At 37.7% G+C, this 25433-nt stretch overlaps 1 protein-coding gene across 1 annotated transcript in view; it reads right to left on the bottom strand.

Annotated features, from left to right (window-relative positions):
• Positions 1-24959, bottom strand: part of LOC139738924 (liprin-alpha-1-like) — a 173095-nt gene extending 148136 nt beyond the window's left edge. The window contains exon 1 of the mRNA XM_071649549.1: positions 24845-24959. Within this exon, the coding sequence (XP_071505650.1) occupies positions 24845-24853 (9 nt within the window). The 5' untranslated portion in view covers positions 24854-24959. The remainder of the gene's footprint in view (positions 1-24844) is intronic.
• Positions 24960-25433: the final 474 nt, after the last annotated feature.

Genomic DNA, 25433 nt, shown 5'->3' with positions numbered 1-25433 from the left:
GCAAATTACCACACATGGGGTAGGTGACCTTCTTAATTCGCACAGAAGCGCATAATTGTAAATACATAGAGTACAGACCTATTAAAGAGGCAGTGCAGACCTATCATAGGGGCATAGGGGCAACCAATGAAAAAAGAGTCAATATGCTTAATAACAAGATATAAACAAGATGCAATGAGTTCATATAGATCTCTTGTGTCAATTTACAGATGTGAGACATCAGACTTTATCATCATTACGGCTAGATTTCATGGCAATTACTCGCTAATTGCCCTCTCCCGAAAACGAGGGTTGTAACAAATTCGAGCCCGCAATATTGCAACAAATGAGCCGTGAATGCGGCGACGGGTAGCTATTGGATGAACTGAGATATTAGCTCGTAATTACGCAAAGAATGCTTCAAATACTCGCCATGCGTGCATTTCTGGCGGGGCACATCACGTCATTGCTTGTTTATGACCGTCTATAAAATAAATAACAAACCACCTGTTCATATCCTGTTTTGTGAGATATAGTTTAAAAATATATCCTGAACCAAATGAAAACAAAAATTGCAAAAGATACAATATGGCATTTTGACAGCAGTACATCTGAAATTGAGATTAAATGTAACCAGCTAGGCATTAATTATTTGGCTGGACAAAACATATGTGCATTTTTGTGATTTAAAGACTCTTTAAAAGTGATGTATTAATCACTGTCATTGTTTTCTGCATTGTTTCTCTTTCCCATCTTTCTCTCTTATGTTCATAACCTTTCTATGTGTTTTTCTCTGCCCAACTTTCTTATATTTCTCTCTGATGCTTAATATATTTCATCTTTCTCTCTCTCTCTGTTTATATATTTCTCTCATTACTTTATTATCTTCCTCTGTATTTCTCTTTCCTTTTCTTCCATCTCTCTCCCTCTTATCTTTCTCTTCCATGCTCATCATCTTTCTCTATATCTTTCTATCTCACCCTCCCCCCCCCCCTTCCTAAGGTACCCCTCCCATACAAGTACGTCCTGCATATTTTACAGGCTCGACTGTTAACGCTCTCTCCAGTTGTCCCCTCCCAATCTCTTCTTCATCAATGTTTCACCGCGCCCCGCCGAAATAATCAACTCTGTGCCGTTCACAACCTCCTGAATTATGCAGCGACGGAGGTTATTGGGAAGAAATCACGGCAGCAAAACAAAAGGAGCCTTGGATAATCAGCCGAGCCCTTCGTCATTAGGGCTTGTTTACTCTGAAGAGATAAAGCAATATGAAATTGCTGAATATTTTGTATAGATGAGATAGGGAAATATGCTCATTTGATCATAAAAAAAGGAAGATTCTGATTCCCTTGATGATATCACAATCTTCATGGTCTTGTGAACTTGACCCTGGATCTTTGTAGGAAAATCATGAATCATTAAAGGGATCATATAGTTTTGGTCGAGACATTACGTCAGGTTTATAACATTTTTTTTGGTGAGATAATGAGAAACGTCTTGAAATACCAAAGAACATGTGATTCCAAGGATTCAACGTTCATTTGATGAAAATTGGTCTAAAAATGGTTTAAAGATGTCCAAAAAAAGTGATCCTAATAGAATTGGCAGGCCATGACTTCTTAGTATCTCTTTGTTTTACCTTGTTTTGGGTACCTCATTCAATTCAAAACCAATTTTCATCACATAAACTTTTGATTCCCCTTAGAATTGTATGCTCTTTAACCCATTGAGGACGAGTCCCGAGTATATTCAGGCAAGTGTCTACTGGAAATGCATGTTGTAGCAAAAACAGCCCATCCTCAACAGGCTAACATTTCATAGAGCGGTTTCCACAAGTAAATATCTCGCAAAACGTTACAAGCTGAATCCTCACCTCAACCAGTACTGTACAGTCCCTTTAATAATTTCCAATTCCTCTTCATATTGCAGATTATTTTGTTGTATATTGTCTTTACTCTGCTTCTCCTCTGGTTGTGATTATTTTGTTGATACACGCAACTAATTTTCCATCTCAGTTAGTTGGAGCCATCCATTCTACAGTGTACGTGAAATCCAACAGTCATATATCACATTGGCAGTTTTAAATTGTCTCAAAAGTGAGTGATAATGAGTCAACTAAACAAAATTGTCTTAAAAATGAGTCAAAATGCCTTTAGTAAAAGAAAAATTGAGATACACTTTCATGTTTTTGCCCACTGTGGTATCTAAGCCACCTTCTCAAATCTGAAAGAAACCAAACCTGGCCCTGACCAATTCAAGAACTTACAGATCAAGAAGTTTGGCTGCCAGTGTGGAATTCAAGAACTTAAAGGACAAGTTCACCTTCATAAACATAAGGATTGAGAGAATGCAACAGTATTAGTAGAACACATCAGTGAAAGTTTGAGGAAAATTGGACAATCGATGCAAAAGTTATGAATTTTTAAAATTTTTGTGTTGGAACCGCTGGATGAGGAGACTACTACAGCTTGTGAGTCATATGCGTACAACAGTATAAAGAAAATGTAAAGAAAATTCAACATATTTTCACTTTTTTCGCATAATAAAAGAGCTCTTGACTTGCCTCTTTCTAAAGGGAGGGGGAATAATATTACCCACAACATTTGTTGGTAACGAGTCGGGGGAATGTGCACTTTTTTCAAAAGATGAAATTTTGTGAAATTCTCTATATATTTTCCTTATATTTTTGTACGCATGTGACATCTAAGTTATTCACACACTGCAGTAGTCTTCTCATCCAGCGGTTACTGAAAAAAAATTCAAAAATTCATAACTTTTGAACGGATTGTCTGATTTTCCTCAAACTTTCAATGATGTGTTCTACTAATATTGCTACATTCTCTCAATCCTTATGTTTATGAAGGTGAACTTGTCCTTTAAAGATCAAGAAGCGTGGCTGCCAGTGTGGACGGACGAGCAAACTTCGCAAAGACTTCACAATCTGATAAATTCTGTGATCTTTTGCCAGTGTGACCACACCTTTATGAGATCAGCAAATTAGCAGAGCATTTGGAGACACTCCTGGTAGATAACAGGCATGAAATCCTCGAAAACTTTGCAACCACAATGATAATGAGGTGTAGACAGGAAAAGGAGGGAGGCGGGAGAGTTGTTGCTGCTACTTCTTTCTTTTTCACTCGAAGGCAAACGGGAGTTTAACCTACATAAGGTCTCGGCGTAATTTGTGGTAAACTCATTGCCCGGAGTTAATGAAGGCAGGGCTGGCTCGGGTCTGGCGATTTGATCAGAGAGCGTAATTTGGGAGAACCAAATATATATTGAATAAGTTGCTAACCATGACCCCTCGGAATATCACTTGGCCGATGGCAGAGGGTCTAGTCTAGGTCAGTAGACCCTTCTATTGACCGTACGTCATGATACTTAACTCAGTCATTGCCAAAAGCATCCTGCTTGACAATAATGTCACTGGCTCTTGAAAGTGGCGGTCTTGTAGGGGTTAATGTTGCACTACAGGAAAATCCTGTATGCACAGCCCTGGTACAGGTTTTGCAAGCTACAAGGCTAGGGAGGACAATTAAGCACAGACATGCTTTATCTTTATACATTACATGTTTAATTCATGTATGAATGTCTTGCCCTCAAGGTTGGCATACGCTAATGGGCAAAATAAATGGGGAAATTTGATTTAAAGTTGGGGGAAAAGTGCAAAATGCTGAAATGAAAAATTCATAGGAATTTAAGGACTACAATGTAAGCAGCAAACGAGTAAATGGAGCATACCTCATGAAAAAAAAAAAAAAAGTTTCATCAAATACTGATATCTCTTACTCCTAGCAGAGTCTAGAGGTATCTAGGAATGTCAGTTTATATCAAACCACAGAAAAAAAAAGTATTTTGTGTAGATTTTTATACATTTGGCTAGTATCTATGAAGATTGAAATTGCTGGAACAGAATAACACTGGAATGATGTGAACAATACAAAGAAATTCATCTTTTAATACCCACAAAAAAAAAACAGTTAACACACAATCACAAACATCAGGGCAGCTGCGAGTGATTTTCAGTGATATGCAAAAGAGGCAATCTTACTCTCTAAAAAAAATCGAGTGAAAGTATTCACTCTTGAAGGAGTGAATACAAAAAAGAGTGAATTTAGAGTGAAATTGGAGTGAATTTTGAGTGAAAACGTTCATTTTCACTCGTTTTGGAGTGACCTCAGGGATCACTCGAAGATTTTGGAGTGATCCCTGAGGTCACTCCAAAACGAGTGAAAATGAATGTTTTCACTCAAAATTCACTCCAATTTCACTCTAAATTCACTCTTTTTTGTATTCACTCCTTCAAGAGTGAATACTTTCACTCGATCTTTTTTAGAGAGTAGTTAGGTAAGGCACTAAGTGTTTCACTATGAATCAAACCTCAGACACAATATTTCTTAGGTGAGCAATGTATCTATTTTAATCTTCACTATTTATCAACAGTAATCTATAAAGTAGAAAACCAATTTTCTTTCATTTGAGTCCAGTATTTATTTCAATCAGGGAATTAGTAATAGCCTGTGATCACTAATTTTTCTACTGATCCTTACAATTGGCAGCACATGATTAACAATCAAGGTTTGAAATAAAATCTACCTGTTTTGAAGTGGCAATTGTCTTTTTTAATCTGAACATATTTCATATAATGAACAAAACCAATTTCATTTAATATTTTCCCATAAAAGATTTGGAGTAAAAGTTAGAGGTGCATATCAAATGATATCATGAATTTTTTTTTTCTAGCAAAACTTTCCCTCAGGAAGTGAAGGGTTAATAATGTTGAGCACTACAGGGTGAGGTATGAGTGCGATGGACTCGGAAAAACACCCCTAATGCTGGGGGGGGGGGGGGGGGGGGACGTGTTGGCTAACACAGCAGGGCATGAGTCGCAGCAGAGGATTACCCCATATATAGTAGAAGGGTCAATTAGCAGTGATTCTTGAAGATGAATCATCTTTTAGTGATAAATGGCATGATCACAGATGCTGTCATTTATATGAATGAAACTGAAAGCCAAGACAGGAAAAGCAGGAGGGGTTACAGAAATGAAAATAATTCTCTAATTTTCATTCCATGTTTTTTTTTTTCAAAACAGCCCCCACCACCCCCCCCCCCAAAAAAAAAAAAAATAGTTGTGTGTAATGCCAATGTTTTCCTATATCATTCTTGTCTTCTCAACATTTGTGGTTGAAATTTGCTTTAAAAATGTCAGAGGGAGAATGACGGCAGGGCGGGTTTCAGGTGACCAGGATTGAAATGCTGCAGTATATTTTAAAACGCTGTGAGCTTTGAAATGTCATGAGCCAGGCGCTGTGTCTGGCTAAAGCAAAGGAAGGTGGGGGGGGGGGGGGGGGGGGGGGGGGGTGGTTCACATTTAAGATTTTTCCTGCCTACAGCTTGAGGAATGAATGGGGCGTGGCACAATGTTTCTCCCGCCATGTTCCTTTCAAACTGAGCATCTCGCCTCACTGATCAATCCTTATGAATTAATGATGAAGGTAATGAAGAAATCGGGCAAACCATTTGAGAAAAAAAAAATTCCTGTCAAAAGTGCCATGGGGAAAAGAAATCTATGAAAATGTACTCATGCTTGCTATCCATATCTACTGTTCAACTATAGATGAAAACAGTCTCTGAAGAATGAAACCAGATGCTGTTCTTCACTAAAATTATTTTCAATGCTTTAATATTCACCATTCCGTCGTGCCATTCATTTTATATTTCAGTTGCCTTGCAAACTAAGAGGCCTGTTAAAGAATCCAGCATCTGGTTGATGAAAACAAGAAATGAAATATTTATCTGCAGATGTATGATTTGAAAATTGATTCAGCACTGCAAAATATATGATGTTTAAATCTTTCTAACCCTGTCTAATGGTGTATTGCAGTGCAAATCTGCACAAAGTTTATGGTAAAATACACACAATTGTGTAAAGATTTTATTTTACTCACTGAGGGAACCTTTTTAGTGCATCAATAAGCATTTCTCTTTCAGGATGTAGCAAATTGCCAACTTCCCTAATTACAGGCACAAAATACTCAGCCTTGCAGCGAGGCTAGCCCCTGACTAGGGTCTAACGAAGGTGAATGAAACTTTAACGCTTTCAAATGAATGCAATCCGCATCCATCATCATATATTGGGCAATGGGATTAGCAACTGGCTTTGCCGATTCCACAACATCGACCATTAGGGGTGGGGGATTTCTTGGCATGATTAGCCACGCTTATAAGGATAACAGAAAGAGCCCCAAAATGAAATTGGACTCTCTCCAAATAAACTGTCAGTTTGGCCACTGCCATGACAGAATATGTATTTTAATATATCAAGAGAGTAATAGCATTGATGTCTCTCTCTATCACTTTCAGCGCTCTCGCAGCAAAGAAATTCTTCTCTCTCTCATTTTATTTCTGCTACAGTTCACTGTCCAAAAAACCAGTGAGGCAATGCATGCAGTTATATGATTTCAGGTTCATAATTGCTATCAGATGGGGAAATATGATTTTGACAATTTTATCAAGTGTCTTCATTAAAAGCAACCACTAAATGGAACCTCCAAAAAAAAAAATAAATAACAAAGCGGTAAAAGGCAATGAACATCATATTGCGGTATTGGTTTATCTGTACCACCAAGTACCCCTAAAAGACTTGCATTATTTCAAAAGAGCTGAAAATAAATGGCAAACATTCAACTTTAATATGGTAACACAGTAAATTCTTTAAGAACTTCGAAACATTCACAAACTTGTGCATTCAGTGCGCCATCTCAACTCTGAACCAATCACCATCCGCGATTGTATCAATAGCCCCGGTGGTCAGGCAGGCGGCAAATCGCAGACACTCGATACCTGTGCCTCGCATGCGATGTAACCCACCTCCGTACTCTAGCACAAGGGTTGAAAGGCATGTCTCCCCCATATGGCCCGGTTAACCAATCCAATGAAAACACAAATCCAACCCGCTCCCTTTCATACCCTAGAGGTGTCGGCGATGCTCCTACCTTTAAAAGCCGATTTACACTTGGGAAGATCCTTTCACTTTAATAGCACGTCTGAAACATTCCTTGGGAAGAAATATTAAATGTTTGAGAACATGTACACCTGCATGTTTACCCATTGAGATAAATACTCTTCAAGCCTATTAACAGGGGAAAAAAGTATGTTACTTCATGCCTTTTATTATAGCATAATCCAAACAAATTTGGGCAACCAAAGATACACATGCATCATAATAATCTTGTTGGTAGTTTTAACACACAACTTTTTTTGGTGTGTTTCTCTCTGACTACTGTTGTTATTGTTTATATTTGATCTTTAGAATCCAATGCTTTCAAGGTTATTACTGGGATTAGGGGATATCATCGAAAAAATCAGAAAATATCTTTCACCACAATCACATTTTGCCAAAAGCTTCCCAAACATTGCAGCTAATCTTCGCAAGAAACTACAACATACCTGCACAAATGCCTAACTTTTCTTCACTCTTTAATATACATGTAATTAAACTGAAATCTCTTACAGCATTGCCAATAACTGTACCTGTACCATTAATCTTGAGATGCAATCAAAAGACTGGTGGCCTGAGTCTAAGTTCTTGCGCAATGTTTAGAGGTGAAAGAGAATACTCGGGTATAGATGAAGCGAATACCCCCGATAGCCACCGATATGGGTGAAATCTACCACTACAAAAACATGGACAACATCTCTGGCATTTATTCTTCTCCTCCCACCCCATCCAGTCTCCTCCTCCCATATCATCTTCCCCCCATGCACCCCTCTCCCCTACCCCCTCCCTTCATCCTCCTCCTCCTCCTCATTATTCTCCTCTTCATCATCATCATCCTCCTACCATTTTTACCCGCATCCTTGATGACTACTGGGTAGTTAGAATGACTGGCATCTCAAGAGCCAGCAGCGCTCATTGTCTTCTTGAAGAAACCTTTCGGGGTAATCAGACAAGAGCTCAAGAAGTGAGGTTTGGGTTCAGAGTCCCATTATGATGTGATCCACAACCTCTCCCTGCTTCTGCATGTGTGTGTGTGTGTGTGTGTGTGTGTGAGCGTATCTGTCTATCTGTCTATCTCGAGAAGAAGAGATATAAGGAGCAACATGTATGCAAACCAAATTCATTGTGCAAGCTTTGTTTTGTTAGTTTAAATAATTTTTTCGTTTTTGGTGGGGGGTTTTTTGAGGGGGGGAGGGGGATATGGGGGGGGGGGGGGGATGAATACGGCTTTTGGCCAGAGGCTTTTATATGTGAATGATAGCAATGTTTGACTTTTATTGTTTTTCAATCTAATTATGCATCATCTGGCCACATTCAGGGTATATCGTGTACACCTGATGGGGAAAAGATTAGCAGTGGGGGGAAGGTTACCCTAATGTTACAGAAAAAAAAGGCCCATTTACACATATCTGAAAACAATTGTTTTGAAGAAAAAAAAATCAACTTTTGAAATACTTCAGAAAAATTTATTATTCTTGTGCATTGACACAAAAGATAAACCAAAACTATATTAAAAATCTGCCTCATTCTGTTCATCTTTGTTATTATTATTATTTTTTTTTTGGGGGGGGGAGGGGGAAATTTCAAAATAAATTGGCAATTTCTTCCCCTTTTAATTTACTGATTCAAGTTGCTGCATTATTTTTAAAGCTCAAGGTATCGGTGCAAAGGTCATGCCCCAGTCATTGTTTGGTATTCAAAGCATGAAAACTTGACATGCTTTGCGTAGCTGAGTGATCAACTTTCATTTTCTTTTTTCCTTTTTTTTTTGGGGGGGGGGATTTTGAGTGTATGAACAGAGGCAAATAGAACAGATTTTTAATATCACTCATCAAAACACTAATCATTGTTGAATGCATGACTGGGCCTTAAAGACTTCTATTACAGCTACAAATATCTCTTCTCGAGAACACGAGGGTTTTATCTTTTTCTTTTTTTTTCTTCTTTTTTTAGATCTCCCAAACTTACGCAAAGCCATGCCCACACTCAGATCATGCTCCTTACTTCACTTTTAGTGACTTTTTTTTTTTTTACTCTTTGCTGTGTTTGAACGCACTTTTGGAGAGTGGAGTTTGGACTGCAATCCATATGCCCACCACTCTGCGCATCACCACGTACGTTTGAACTGTCCCTTCGCCGTGTGTGTGTTCCCCACCAATATCGCTGACCGCAAGAACCTCGTTTTATCTCGGCACCGCAAGGAAACACTCCAACTATCAATTTCCACCCTGTGTAAACAGCAGTGAAGTGGCCAGCAAGGCGAGAGCACTTTAGACGTTCCCCCGGAATCTTGCATACTCTTCCGGCTGAGCTCCTAACTTGTATCAGAGATGGGTCACTGCAAATCACAGACAAGTCTTTCAGATGGTCTCATTGAGAAAAAAAAATAAAAAAAATATTGCTTTCTTGGCATATTTGTAGAAAGAGCAAAAGTCAAATTTTGCTTTTTTATATATATTATTTTCTTTTTGCCACAGCTAGCCTGCAAACTACTGAATTATTTGTTTCCTATAGGTGGACTAAAACTGAACTGGTCAGCCGCAAATTTCATCTTCTCTATGAATAGCAACTATTGGTAATCTGAACCTTCCTCTAATTGTGTGATGATCTTCGCCCCATTTTAAGTCAGTTCTCATCCCTTCGTTTCTACAATGGGCACAATATACATGTATCATTGTTTTATTTGGGAATGACATCTCACAGACACACTCAATACAGCTAGAATGAATTTATCACATTACAAAGACATTTCCTGTACAGTTTAAACTTGCACTGTTTAGCAGTTGAGCATAAGAACCACATAAATTTTGTTCCATCTTATCTGTAACAACCTACCAGAGAGACTCGCGGTAAGTCAACTAGCTACTACTTTCAATTATCAATAGGAAATGGACTTTAGGGTTTAGTGGAATACATAAGATTTGCAACTGGAACGGGCAGGCATTAAGATATTCAGGCTTAACATATTCAGGATATAACATTCAGGGTTTTTCTTCTTTTTTTTTGGGGGGGGGGGGTTTGCAGTTGTTTTTTTAAACATGAATTTAACATCACTTAATTTTACATAATTACAGACTTACAACGTATCTGACTTAACATGTGTATACATGCATACATGTAAGAGTTAGATCGGGGACATGTCATATTAAATGAAGTGTACGCACCGTGTGTGTTGGGCATTGTATCTAACATCATCAGGGAAGTCAGTGGTGTCATTATCCAATGCTGCGCATAATTCAGAGAATTACGCTCAAAATATACAAATGGTCGCACTTGACTAGCGACCCTCAAACAGGACTTAATTTCTTGATAGCATGATATGGCCTTTAGAAAAAAAAAATGAACACATGTTTCATTTTTTTCTTTCCTCCATTGGTATGGTTACAGTAGGATGCCAGGCTCTTTTTCTAACGTATTCGTCACACACCCCTGCAGGGCAATTTCTCTTTGGAAACGGTCCAGTGGCCCACTGTTTGAACTGTCCTGGTGCGTCGATGTGCAATCTACAACGCATTTATACATGACGGGATGTTTTCGTAAACACCAGTGACCACAAATATGAGATTAGCTCCACAGAAACCACAGGATGCTTTAATCTTCTTCTTCTCTTTTTTTTAAACAAGTGATTCTCTCTCAAATATAAATTACTTTTTAACCGAGATACATTATCAACGCTCATCTATTATATTCTACCAACTTCAAATACACATTCAACATTGTGCTATGATACTCGCAGTGGCAGATAACTGCGAAGAGGTGTATGAGACCACTGGGGAGTTAACATGTATTAAGCATGCAGGGTCTCATCAAATCGAGCAAAAACCCATCTGGAGTTCAACTGAGCAAATCCCACGGAGTATGCTCAGTTCACACGGATGACCAACCATGCCTTTACAGACTAAGCATATTACTCTTTCTTCTTTCTTCTCTTTTTTTTTTGTTTGGCATTAACACTGTACGTTCATTGTATCTGCCCTGTCTGTCTGTCTGTCTGTCTGTCTGTTTGTCTGTCTGTTTGTCTGTCTGTTTGTCTGTCACCATTTCTACATAACCAACTGCTGGCAAAAAACACACCTGCTAACCACTGACAATAAAACACATTGACAATGTGTTCTCAGTCAATAAAATGATGCATATGCATATATGCATATGGCAGAATATTATAAAAATTGTGGATGATTATGAAATCAAATGATCTGCCTGCACTTCCATACAGAACGGGATGGTTTTTAGTATGAAAAAATAGATTACAAAAAACGTATTTCCATTTGAATGCAACTAGAGGATTCATTCTTTTAGCCCATGATTCTAATGACGGTTGAGAACAAAAATATATCATAATATTGAGGTATTTAAAATCAATCTAAACAAATAATGAATGCAAGCATAAATGAATGAATGAATGAATGAATGAATGAATGAACGAACGAACGAACGAACGAACGAACGAACGAACGAACGAACGAACGAACGAACGAACGAACGAACGAACGAACGAACGAACGAACGAACGAACGAACGAACGAACGAACGAATGAATGAATGGAAGAATGAAAGAATAGATGAAGGATGGGCAATGATACAAGGTTCTCATCTGTGTTCTAAGACTCTTATGGATGAGCAAGTAGGTCACATTTACCACCTCTCATGGCTATGGTTAAAGTAAACATGTATTTTCGTATCTGCGTGTGAATGTGTGGGAGGGGATCTGTGGTTGGGCTTGTGTGGGTGGGTGTGTTTTGATTTTGTGTGGGTTTGTGCTGTTTTTTTGCAGGTGTGTCTCTGTGTGTGCATTTCCAAATGAAAGCCACAAAGTCTCTAAAGACTTACAATCCCTCTGACACAATAGCAATACTGGGGCAGATCAATGGACGCAAATTGCATCCCACACCTACGTAGAGACAAAGCAGACGAAATCAAACCACCAAATATATACAGCCCACAAAGTTTAAAAAAAAGTGTTATAATTAAGTTCTCTCAATATAGAAGTTTGAAAAGGTCAGGACTGTTTTGCTTCTTGCTTATGATTACGACACCTTTCAGATGTTTGCTTGCGCTAATGGAGCGCGGTCATTTGAAACCGCAGACAACAGTTACACCTCGAGGGGGAAAAGAAAGCGATTTATACCCCCGCAGCCTTCTGCAGTTGAAAAATATGCAAAAATGCACCCTCCCGGCCAGTCCGAGTGGGAAAGGGAAAGATTGAGCTGGGAGAAATAGGGGGCAAACTTTTTTGGCGCGCTCTGGACTAATAATGCAACTGTAAACAATTCTGGATTTCAAGGACAAGCAAGTCACTTTTCTAGTTTCTTCTTTCACACAAAGGAGATTGCTCGCATGAAGCATACGGATATCTCGCCAAAGAATTGATCTGTATATATGTATGTAAACTATACATAAATTGAGAAGAACAGATTACTTGTTTTCTGTTGAAATTATCATTGTTTTCATTGTATCTAATTCTATAATGATGATCAAAACAGAACCTACTTCATACTGGGATCCTTTTTATTACCCAACCCTCTTCTTTTCCTGTTTTATTCTATCACTCAACCAATTTCTCATTAGCTCCTTTCAGTCATCTTTCATTTCTCTATATATATCTCATCCATCTATCAATCCATCTCATCTACCTACCAAACAACCCGTTGAGGACGGACTGATTTTGCTACAACATGCATTTCCCGTAGACACCTGCCCGAGTATACTCGGGACTCATCCTCAACAGGTGTATCCATCTATCGACTGTATAAAGATGTCATTTTTGCGAGGGTTTAATTTTCTCAAATTCAAAAATCACTGTTGAGCCTTGAATTTAACAACCAGAAAATATGCAAATGGACTTAAATACATTGTAGGAAAGCCTTGGTGTCATACTGTAAAAACAACATCTCGAGAAAATGTCAGTGACCTTCTCAGTCATGAAAATATCTGTACACAAATATTACAACTTTTACAGTACAGCCTAATCCATTCACTATGTTTGGCGACTCCCTTTTGTGCAATGTTAGTGTTTTAATTCATTCTTTTAAAAAGTTCATGCATAACAGTGCAAGTAAACGCCCTACTTTTTCCAAAGTTTGCAGTTATTTTCTTTTTATCTCCAGCTCCCTCACCACTTTCTCTCTCTCTCTATATATATATATTTCTTTACATGTTAATACCATCCCTATCCATTCTCTGTGTGCTTTTAATGTGTGTGTATGAGTGTGTGTGTGAATGTTTAACCACAGGTATCCACACACTAATATGTTTCTCTCTATGAGTCTACCATGTCCTTGTCCTATCTCTTTATCTACTTCTATTTCTCTTTCCTTCTCATTCTTTCCGTCTGTCCTTTCCCCACCCCCCACCCCCCTCTCTCCCCCTCTCTCTATCTTACTATCGGTCTCAGCTCCATGTTCAGAGACAAATTTCAGAAGAGTTATCTCCAAATCAAATCATGAGTTTTCCAGTAGAATACCTTTGGCAAGCAAACCGTGTTATGAGGGGAGGTCTGTAATATAGACACAATATGGTGTCCTACATCTTTGGGGTTCAGTGATCTATATTTTCGATCCCCCATGGGTGTTTTAGGAAAAACGACAGGTATGACAAATTTACCGCATTATCAGCCCACCACCAGCAGTGCAAACAAACCACACTGAAAATAAAACCTGAGCAGAACTTCCCCAGAATCGTTAAAAACCTTTGAGTAAAAGGTGACACTGCAGGCACACGCTCCCTAAATAATGTGGATTCTAAATGCAAACAGCAATGACTCTAACACAGTCAAGCATGAAGACAATTTATATGAAAAATGAATTACAAAAAACATGAACAATCAATCTGCTGGATGTGCATACTCCTATCTACAGTAGATATAAAACTACTCTAATATTTTCACAACCACGCCAGAAATCTCCTGCCGAACAGGGAACCACATCAACTCAGCTTTGCACTCCGCGACTGTGACAGTGATTGCGAAAGAAAGCCATGCTTATACACAGGAACTGACCAGAGATACGTTCTACGTGGCCACTTGCTACTGTAGATATGAAACAATTATAATCCCACTTTGTATTCAATGTCCATCCCTACACAGTATAATATCACATCTTAATGTCCATCAAATCATATACTTTGACCTTTAACTCCTAAAAACCCAGATCTATTCATCTGGTATTTTTTTGGTATTCTTATTTTCTGTTTACTGTTAACATTAAATTTGAGGACATATAAACAAAACAAAATTTCATTTGAGATTCATTATTTTCATTTTGATTGTTTATCTCGATTGCAAAATTGTCAAACCTCTCCATTGCTAAATCTATAACTACTACAGCGTGCTAAAATTGGCAACATATTTAAAAAATCTTACACTCCTGGTTCTCTATACTGAAGACTCTTTTAAATTGGCATACTGATATATTGGCAACCTTTCCTCCTCTGATAAAATTAACATTATTTGCCGCTCCAGACAGATGTAAAACACAAGGCACTCTACTAGGTTTTTACATCTGCACTGCTGAAATAGTATACTGTGAGGTTTCATTATGGATTCTTTTACTGCACAGAAAACAGACACCAGCTAGCACTACACTAATCAAAACACCTGATCCATGCAAAAGCTGCACTCACAGCACTTGACAGAGGTTAATTAGAAATTGCAATGAAAAGGATAAGATGCCAAACTAATTACAAATTAGTAAATGCAAATTAATGCATTCACCGTTTGTGCCACAGCACTTTAGTGTGTATGTTCTTTGACTCTGCATAAATGGGAATGGGGCTTGCGTGCGGAACTATTCTTGTAACAATGTATTCTCTTTCACCTATACGGTTCACGCAGGTATTACACGACAGTCCTGGCTGCACAGACAAATGCAATAATCCTGCGTGGGGGGAAGGGGGGGGGGGGGGAAGAGTGTTGAGCTTTGCCAATTAGAACCAGAGATTACGAGACTATTAAATTATCACGCTCGGCCTCATGTATAGATTCCGATTCCCCCCCCCCCCTCACGCACCCCCCTGGCGCATGCCAGCATATGGTCCCGTGACGTTCGTTACTCAAGCGAGTTGTCGTGATTTGAGCCACGCAGAGTGGAAAAACAAGGAGGGGGGGGGGGGAACTCTGGACACCTTGTCACAGCGTCAATATTCCCCTGTTCCTGCTTGCTCTCTGCTTGCCAATATCCCAAACAAAGCTGCACTCACTCCAGTCGTCGCGAGTCCCGAGAATAGCTTCTTCTCGCAAGCCTGGTTGTTGTAAGAGCCAGACTATTGGAAATGTGTTGGATTGCAAGATAATGTAGTAGCCCTACTTGGACATACGTATACTTGGCATTTCTTCTTTGCCATTCAAGGTAATAATACACGATTAGTTTGTTGCCGGACGGCAGGGCTACCAACCCACCGCAGATCAAAACACAAACTGATCAAAACTAGTATGTATACACAGTCTCTTTTGAAGGCAAATTTACTACCTTCCATTCCAAAGTGGGAAATATGTGCAGACTTTGCTTGCCAATCAAATAACAGAAACAAGCATTAATAATAAGACAATGTCATTTGAATAAATGTTATCAGTTTCGAGGAAGTACAAACAGACTCAATACTTGTATGTGAAACACACACAAAATAGGAGCTCCCACAGTATTTTCTTCAGAACTTCAATTTTCTTTTAAAGTCACCAGGGAATTTTTCCTCAAACTACCACCCTGCCCTTGCTTACTTAGCAACTCAGGAGTTCGTGGCTTACGTACCATGAGGTAGAGAGATACAATAAAATTGGGATTAAAAAATTCACCAAATCTGATTACAAAAACAGAACACACAAACAAGAATAAAACAAAATGAAGTGATCTGAGAGAGTCATATGTAATAAAATTTTGAACTTCTAAAAATGTGCTGTCATTCTAATTAGGATCAGTTACAAAGTTAGTGAATAAGAGGCTAATGATAATTCTGAAAATAAAATATTACAATATGTCATGACCAAAAGTGAATAAAGCTCACTCAAAAGATAAAGTTTGTATTCTACTCTGATACATGGAATACACACAATACATCATAAAAGTTACTATATAATGAAAGGATACAGCACAAGCCAACACCTTGAAAAAAATAGATGAATTTTAAAAAAAAAAATGTAGTTTGGGACATGTGCTGGATTAGGTAAGGTGAGACCTGCTCTGAGGGGATAAATGTTAAATTGGCAACAAAACTAGAAATTGGTGGCAAATGTACATTGTATGGATTGATTCACATACTGCAAGAGCTGTCACTTCGGGAATTAAAAAGGCCCAGTTTTATAATTCCCAATAAATGATGAATTCAAAGTCAAAATATCCCTATAGAAGAGTCTCTCTACCCAAAAATGAAATGAATAGATCTTCATGATAAAAACAAATTCCTGCCTTGTGGAGGGCAAGTCCAAGATATCGCGCACCTTACGTATGGGACATTCAGAGATTTCAAACCTCTGAAAAGTAATGAAGGAGCACTTGGATTTTACTGTTAATCATCAGGAGGACTGGTAGCCCTGAGAAGAATATTGTGTTGAACTTTGATGTCATTCGACCTTGGGTTAATTATTTTATTAAGAAAAACATGGCAACTTACGTATGGGACCAGAGAAAAACTGGATTTTTCAAAATAAAGTTTGAATTGAAAATTCTCTGAAAGTACCTTACTGATCAAGTTCTATTTAGAAGTGAAGAAAGGTACAATACTGAAGTGTCTTTCAGCAAAGTTTCACTGCAAAAGAATGGCGCATATTTTCATGAAGTTCGTTTAATTAACGAAAGTACACCTTACGTATGGGACATGGCTCAACTTACGTATGGGACATTTGTCTTTAGTGCACAAGTGTATTCATGGGAATGACTTTAAATTTTCCCATAGTGTCATATTCTGTTCCACAAATCATACTACAACATGTAACAAATGAAATAGACTTCTAAGTGGGTACTTTCCCGGTTCAGATACCTAACAAAAGCTAAAATAAGACAAATAAAGTAATTACCAATTTACAATTAAATGTCTTAGTTTGGAATCCGTCATGCATTAACACTGTCCTCATGATGTCTACACATACAGATACAGTATACTGACACTCTATTTCTAGCCCATTTGTAATACTCTGGTCAATGTTTTTTATCAAATGAAAAAAAAAAAATGTGCGAATTCTAGCTTGCGACCTTGATGTAGCATACATGCACATGTACCATGCCTAATTTGTAGTCTTGATAATTTCAACTGTAAAATCAAATGTCATGTACAGTGTAATTTGCAAATACAGTTTGAAGTGGGTACTTTTAGTAGTTCTAGGCTTACCTTGCAAGTTGTCTAAGTTTTTATAGAGCTTTGTAATTGTTTGAGATGCAGCACAAAACAAAACAACAAGAAGAGTGATTAATTTTGCTTTGTAATCATCATGTTTTGCCATGTGAATTTTAGCTTCTGCAAAATCAATCAAATTTTAATGAAACTTTTAGATTTTAAAAGCCTTGGTAGAACAAAGAGATAGAAGAATGTAGGTGCCAATGGTGGCTTCTTTTTTTTTTCAAATTGCTTGGCTTCAGGTCTATGAAACTAAAGACGACAAAATTTGTGTTTATACTTTGTACATACATACTGTATGCTTGTGTAGTGATACAGGAAAGATTATCATTTGTACATAATCTTAAGAGAAAATGTAATTCTAGATTTGAAACACTTAAGTAACTCACTGATCTGAAACTTACAATTTTGATAAATTCTAATAACTTAATTTGATCATACACTACAAGATTGCAATGCTTGTTGATAATTGTGTAGATGTGGGGTACAAAGTACAATGTAAGTATGAGTTGATGAAGGTGTCTCAGAGCACATCTGTCTCTTCAAACACAATACAGAAAAGAAAATTGAATTCCCTATTTGTTTGTGTAATTTGTGATATTAGCACTCCAACCACAGAACCTGTATTGCTAATGTGGTTCATGGCAAATGTAAACTATAGTCTTCATTTTACAGGATTTTCAGAAATCATGTTCATGACCTTGATAAGTCATGACATATTCTGAGGGTGTGCAGTTGAAATATTAAACATCATATCAAAGTAAAAAGTATTCTCGTAGGGTTTTTCCTTTGCTATCAACTCAAGTAATGACAAAGTTACCTGCTGTCACCTCAAGTGATTTTTCTTTTCAGTAGGACCTGTAATGTTGTCATTGATAAGCGCCACAAGCACAATTGTTTTGATTTCCCTTTTTAGGCTGTACAGCCTGTAGTACATGCTGAACAGTGTACTGCACCTAAAATGACACTCAGAGAATCCCATTCTCTAGGACAAAGTCATTTTGTAGAGAGGTAAAGTTGAAAATGATAACTGAATTAAGAAAATGTCCAATATCAAAATGTTAAAAGGGGGAATGTTAATTGACGACCAGCTGCACAGCCTGTAATGAAAATAAGAAAATACAGGTATAAATGAATATTCTTTATTTTCCTTTCTTAATCATAGAATGACTCAATAATGCTGTTCTTACACTCTCCCTGAGGTCAACTAAGTAGGAGAGGTAGATATACAGACATATCCTTCAGAGTAGGTGCAAAGATAACCATTAACCAAACAAATGTAAGGACATATAGCATCCATGTCAAAAGGCGGTTTTCCCATTTACTTTGCATGTAATGTCCCATTTACTTTGCATGTAATGTCCCATACGTAAGGCATTTGTCCCATACGTAAGCAAACTTTAATTAGTTATAAGATGAAGGACTAATTAAATTTCCACATTTAGTTTTGCTAATCTGGAGTTAAAATGAATAAATTAGAACTTCCTAAAGTATGATTGGTCAATGTTACAAATCTTCAGAAAAAACTTAAAAAAACATACTCAAATCCTTACGTATGGGACACTTCGTTCTGGGAAAGAGCATAATTTGCATAATTAATGTGCTGACCTTGACTTACCTATTGGAAATCATACTAGCTCATACAAGGGTCATGTCCATAAAGAAACTAGGTCAAGGACAAATTCAACTGATTTTAGATGAATATTTTTAATTTGTCCCATACGTAAGGTTTGTTTTTGATTTATGCAAATTAAGGCCATATTTCTTGCATAAATTTGCATAATTAAATATTTTCTTTGCTGGAAATATGTAATTTAACTCTTTGGCTACAACATGATATCAATAACTTTTTGATTAAATCAAGATGAATTTTGAGCATCTGAGGGGACATTATCTTGGACTTGCCCTGGAACAACATTGGGTCTTTTCACGACTGAATTTAAAATGAAATTTTACATGATAGTTCTGAAAAGGAGGAAATATGGCCTGGCGGGATTAGAATACTAGAGTAACAATGAAATATCTGCTTTATTATGCATGCAAGAGAACAAATATACAAGGTCGAATGTGAAAGTAAAGTACAATTAAAAGGATTGGGATTACCATGAAAGCATGCTAAGTATGGAAATGTGCGTGGGCATTATACACTGGCCACTTTATGTACATCCTGTACTGGGGTCAACCTTGAGCACAGAGCAGTAGCACTGAAAAATTTAATGTAAAAGAGGGAAAGACGAAGTGAAAATAAATGCAGAAGAGGTCCCCTCCAAGGCAAAAGCTATATCAGTAGCATAGAACAGATGGCAGATCCCAGTGGAAATACACAGATTTAATTTGGTTATGGGCAATTCCAGCGTTACGGACATTACATTTAGAAAATTTTTGGTGACTTTGTGGGCTTATTCCAACAACTCAGCACAATCATTCTTAATCCATTCATGGTTTATTCTAACCCAGTCATCCTGAAATGTCAACAGTCCGAGTTTTGATCAGTTAATATAAATCATTTGGTAGATATTACACAAAACGTTTGCCGTTACGGACATTACATTTTTTGGACACGATTATTTACCTCCATGTGGATATGTTGAGAAATTTATGAATCAGAGCATTAAGTAAAAGTAATTTTCTTCTGAAATGAGTGCTCTGGTCCTGTTTAAGTTGTAGATTGATAATGGTGTGCAACAAATTCAGCATTTACTCTACAGGTTCACAAATGTAGCGTTACGGACATTACATTTTTAGCGTTACGGACATTACAACTTTGTCCACTTTTTAAAGCCCCAATATTCATACTTTAACACAGTCCATATCTCAGGAAAGGCTAATTTTAGTGTTTTTTGGTTCATTCTTAACCATGATCTACTTTGAAACAAATGCTGAAGTGTTTCTGAATATGGAATAATGAGAGTCAAAGATTGTGTGTTTTTACAAAAATTATCAAAAATAGTGCCCCAAAATGGGTTTTTTGAAGAAAAGAATGCCTAAATACACTTCAATTATATCAAAATACCACTCAAATGAAAGAGCTAGACAAACTCTAGCATTTGATACTAAATTTGTCCCTGTAGCTCATATATTTTTCAAATTATTACAGATTTATGATTTTTAGGAAAGGCAACATTTTTCACGGAATTGCCCATATAGAGAAATCACCTCTTTATATTTGTAACTATTTTACGTGAGTACAAATTAAAAAAAAGTATATCATACACTAACAATTTGTCAATTGTTGCGTGATTTCATCTCCAAGGTACCAGAGTCAGAATAAAACTTGAACTAGTGGTCTAAATCACGGATTGTACGTGTTTAATTGTTGCTGTCAATGACAGGGAATTGAAAGCACACAACTGAATTGCAATTATGGTTTTGCTGTTCAGTATTATAATTATTTTTTTTTTGACACCAGGACCCATTCATTTTCACCCATCATTACATGTCAATGCAAATATGGGCTGAAACTTGACAAATACACCATCCCAATGCATTTTCGACCTCTGACATTTTTTCCTCCATAAATGGGCCACATTTTACACACACTTTTATTTACCAAAAAAAAAAAAAAAAAAAGAAGGTTCTCCCAAGCAACCAGACAATTTTCCTTGGGCTTGCCATCATAGCAAGCATTGACAGTTACGAAACGAATTTCCACAAGGCAGATCATTTGAATACTTCATTCCAAGGTGTGAATGGGGAGTTAACAGAGGTGGGGGGGGGGGGGGGAGAAGGGGGTAGCAAAGATTATCCCTCAATTCTAATACATTTAGTAATCCAGCCTAATGGGGAAGATGCCTGGAAAATAGGGCTGCCACCTTGAAGGCAATGGGGAGAAGCTTAACACGGAAGACACACGCTACTTTGTAAGTATTCTCCTGCGCATCACAGCAGGTTTCACAGAAATGTTGTAGGACATGTGTTGGATGGGGAGGGGGGGGGGGAGCAGCCATATAAAAGGCAAATGCCTGGAATATACAGTATACACTGCATAGGAAAAGAAAAGAGAAGAGGGAATGAGCGAGAGATCGAGAGATCATCTAATAAGAAACACACGAGCAAACTAACAAAGATGGAAATGATAACCACTTGACATTTCCGGCATTCTTTTAAAAAATTGATCAGGGCTGGTGTGCGAGGATTTCCCCCAAAGCGGCGCGCCTCGCTTCTTTCCCTGCCTCGGGCCCAGCCGCCACTGCGGGTTGGCAAACACATCTCATCGTGGGCACACCACCTCATCACCGGCAGTAGCACCCAGAAAAATACAGACAAGCACGTAGTCAAACGACGCAGCAAAAAGAAGATTTTCCGTTTTACGGGCCAAATTTGCTCCCATCCCCATCTCCAAAAAGGAAGGGGTACGAAGTACTGGTGTAACTCCCGTGGATATTGGGGGCGAAGCGTGAAATTGCCACAATTGCAACCATAGCATCACACTGCATGCAGAGGAGTATTACACAGAAAATTGGTCTGATGTCTGTTGTACAAGGCAACAATGTGAGTGGCAAATAGCTTTTTCCACTTGGCACTCTTTGAGAGAGAAAGAGAAAAAAAAAGTCTAGTTTTCACATAAGGACTGCATGAAATAAAAATTTAGACTATCAAATTATTGTACATATTCAGCCTTGTAAAAAAAGAACATCACTGATTTTGTTCACGAATGTGCTATCTGCCAATTACCATTGCCTGATAGCTGCAGGCTCATTAACCAGGACAAAAAATAACCAATATAGAAAGCTGAAAACGTTATATGAACATCACTTTGTAGGGGACCTATTCACACTATTAATATTATGTGCATATTTTTTTATTTGCTTTTGCATTTTACAGTGAAATTGACTTATGCAGTAAGCTACAGTAATATCCTGAAAACTGATTTTTCTGTACCAATGATAAAATACAACATCAGCTCTCATCATTTCTTATTTGTGGTTTTCTGTTACAGAAACCCAGCATGTATTATGCTGCAAAACATGGCATATTTCTACTGTATTCTTCCAAACTACACATGTACATCGTATGTATTATGTAACGGAAGGACACAATCTACCTGAAATTGTCTCAGCAACCAAATTGCCACATTTTTCCTCTTGCCGTGTGAATCACAAATAAGTATCCTCTCTGAGACTTACTGTATATTTCTCTTTAAAGGTGCTGTTTACCATTGGCATGCAGCAGTGATTTAAAAAATATTAAGAGTCATCACATTCGATGCGTATAGGTCGGTTGTATCACAAAACATCCTACCACATAATGTTGCAATGAAGCCTAAAATATAAGGTGATGATATCACTATTTTTCTCAATAAACCATAACTGTAGACAGTTAATTCTAAAAACACTTTTATTATAAAACAACTATTGTTCACAATTTGTATATCTAACAATGATTTAACATTGATTATACTGAAAAATATTTTTACATGGGTTGTTTCTATCCCTAACTCGCATTTGAGAACTATTTTGAAGCACTATACTGGGTTTTTGTTTCATCTGCAAATGGTAAATAGTGCCTTCAAAAGCTCAAATGAAAGACTGTATCAAGACAGAAAAAAAAAACCAAGATATTGCAGGTCATAGAGGTAAAAAATGAGCTGCATGGCAGAAATGATGGTTACGAGGTTGAACATTCTTCTCTGGCTAGCAGGGATTTTCTATTTTTCCTCCCTTTTCTCAAAGTTTCCAGCCTAAAAATAACAACTCCTAATCAAATTGCAACTTGACACCAAATGCACAACAGCCACAAGCGGGGTAATGCAGTTATGAAAATGACACCATTCAAAACAATGAAAGTTTTCAGAGCCTCTCCTCCTTTAGCCCCCCCCCCCCCTTTCTTTTTCTCCTGGTTTTCGTAAGAATTTTTGCAATTTTGATGATTAGATGGGGAAGGAGCGCGGAGGTGGCAAAACAGGTAGAAATAATATGATGGAAATCTGAACTCATGACTCTTTTTTTTTCTTAATTTTTATCTCTTTGCTCATATTTTTCTCTCTCTCTCTCCATCTCATGGCACACTCTCTTCATTTTATCTAGGAAAAAATAAGATGGAAGCTTGAGAGTATATATAGGAACAAACAATTTGACCAGTCTGCTGATACAGCATGATGAAAAATTCATGGAATTACGCAGTCACATATCCCATTCCCAAAGAGATATTTCTTGTACTTTGGGCCATCACAGTATTTTTTCCCCCTTGTCTCCTTCCTTCCCTCGAGATTAAAATGAAAAGATTGAATAAATGCTTTGTTCCCTTCTCATTTCATCTATGGGAGTAAATGGTCAGGATTAATATAAAACAAAACAAAAATTAGCTCTCCATATTTTGAAGGCATTATCTACCATTTGCAGATGAAACAAACAAAAAAACTTTAGGTCTTCAAGACAGTTCTAAAATGTGAGTTAAGGATAGAAAAAACCAATGTAAGAAATTGTAATCAATATTTGATAACCAATGTCCAGTATTGCTAAAAATACAAAACATGAACAATAGTTGTAATAAAATTGTTTCTAGAATAAACCATGTATACAGTTATTGTTTATTGAAAAAATTGTGATATTTCCTTATATTTTAGGCTTTATTGCAAAATTGTTATATGGTTGGATGTTTTGTGATACAACTGGCTTGTAATATGCATCAAATGTGATTAACCAAACATTTTTTTAAATCACTGAGCACTGCCACTGGTAAATGGCACATCTTAATGGGCAAGAGCAACTCAGAAATCAGGGAGTTTGTACATACTGTATACGTTTTTACTTCCACCAATTTTCATGAATAAGGGTGTTATAAATGTTTTTGCAAGATGCTGTTTTCGCAAATTGGTGCCGACGCTAACACATAAAAATGCACTATTACCCTTGTGCATGGAGGCATTTTCACATGTTGTCAAATTCGCGATCCAATTGTGATTCGCAAAATTCGTGGAAACGAAACCCTCAAGATATATATAAGCTTAATATACAGTATTCTCTATTTAGGCCAATAAGAGCTCCAAAATTTGTCACGGCACCTCCCATAGAATCAGAAAGACTTGACTGCTGTTTTACAATGTGTAGGTCTGTATACTGGATGAAAAATGGGAAAGTATCACTTTTCTTTTACCCAGAGATAGGATATGTTCTTAATCCCTTTGGTTACTTTGACTCTGCCACCATGAGAAGCTAACTGTGGCACAAAGTTGCAAGGAGCATACTCCAAGAAAGATAAATTGAATGAGCACTACAGATGCGCTTTCAGGTGTAACAAATACATATCACTAGAAGCAAAATTTCTGTAGTTCTACTAAAGCAAATCTGAGTTTGTAGGAGTGCACTTTAACAAGCCGACCAACACATCCATCACTGATTAACATTCTCAAATCTGCCACTTATTCACGGCACAGAAACTGGTCCACGTTCAGGAGATGTTAGTAAATGATATAAGTAGCATATATTGGATCTCCAACAGAATAAGAAGATATTACATATGACACACTCAAACTGGAAACAACAATTTGAAGTCAAAAAAAAGAATAGTACGATCAAGAATTAAAAATGCTGTGCTTACTTTCCACATAATTCCGTCAAAGGCATGGTCTGGGGTAGTGACAACACTGTAGTTATTTGTATCCAGTCAGGCCTCAAATTGCAAAGAGTGAGAACATGGAGCGCAAACCAAAAAAAGTCATCTCTCCATCCATGTGAGAGATTGTGAGAGAGAAAAAAAGGGAAGTAAGAAGAATAGGGAGGGAGAGAGAGAGAGAGCCCCAAAAAAACAAAATGTGTCGACGTGTTCGCTGCACAGAGTCGATGATCACTATGGTATCATATCCCTCGATGAATTCCCAGAGCAGTCAGGCAAGCGATCCGTCACGCCGGAGCGTGAGCGACACTCGGACATTTTCCATCAGAGTGAAGGAAAGATCCACGGTATCTCCACCAGGCCGACAGCGCCACGGCAACGGTGTGCATCGGCAGAGAGGTTGTGAGTGAGTGAGTAAGTGAGATATTAGCTGCACCCAGACCAAGAGAGAGACGCGGCCAGATGTCGTAAAGTGCACAATGGGTAAGGGTGGCGACCCGCCGACAACTTGTGCGCACGGAGGCATCTCGTTTGTCTGCACACACATGTTCATATGTGTGGGTGGGTATGTGTG

Source organism: Diadema antillarum, unplaced genomic scaffold (assembly GCF_040938485.1).
Source record: "Diadema antillarum isolate AM-2024a unplaced genomic scaffold, OU_Dant_1.0 seq00000775_RagTag, whole genome shotgun sequence".
Taxonomy (NCBI): domain Eukaryota; kingdom Metazoa; phylum Echinodermata; class Echinoidea; order Diadematoida; family Diadematidae; genus Diadema; species Diadema antillarum.
Note: the sequence above shows the minus strand (reverse complement) of the source record. Positions and strands in the feature narration are given on the sequence as shown.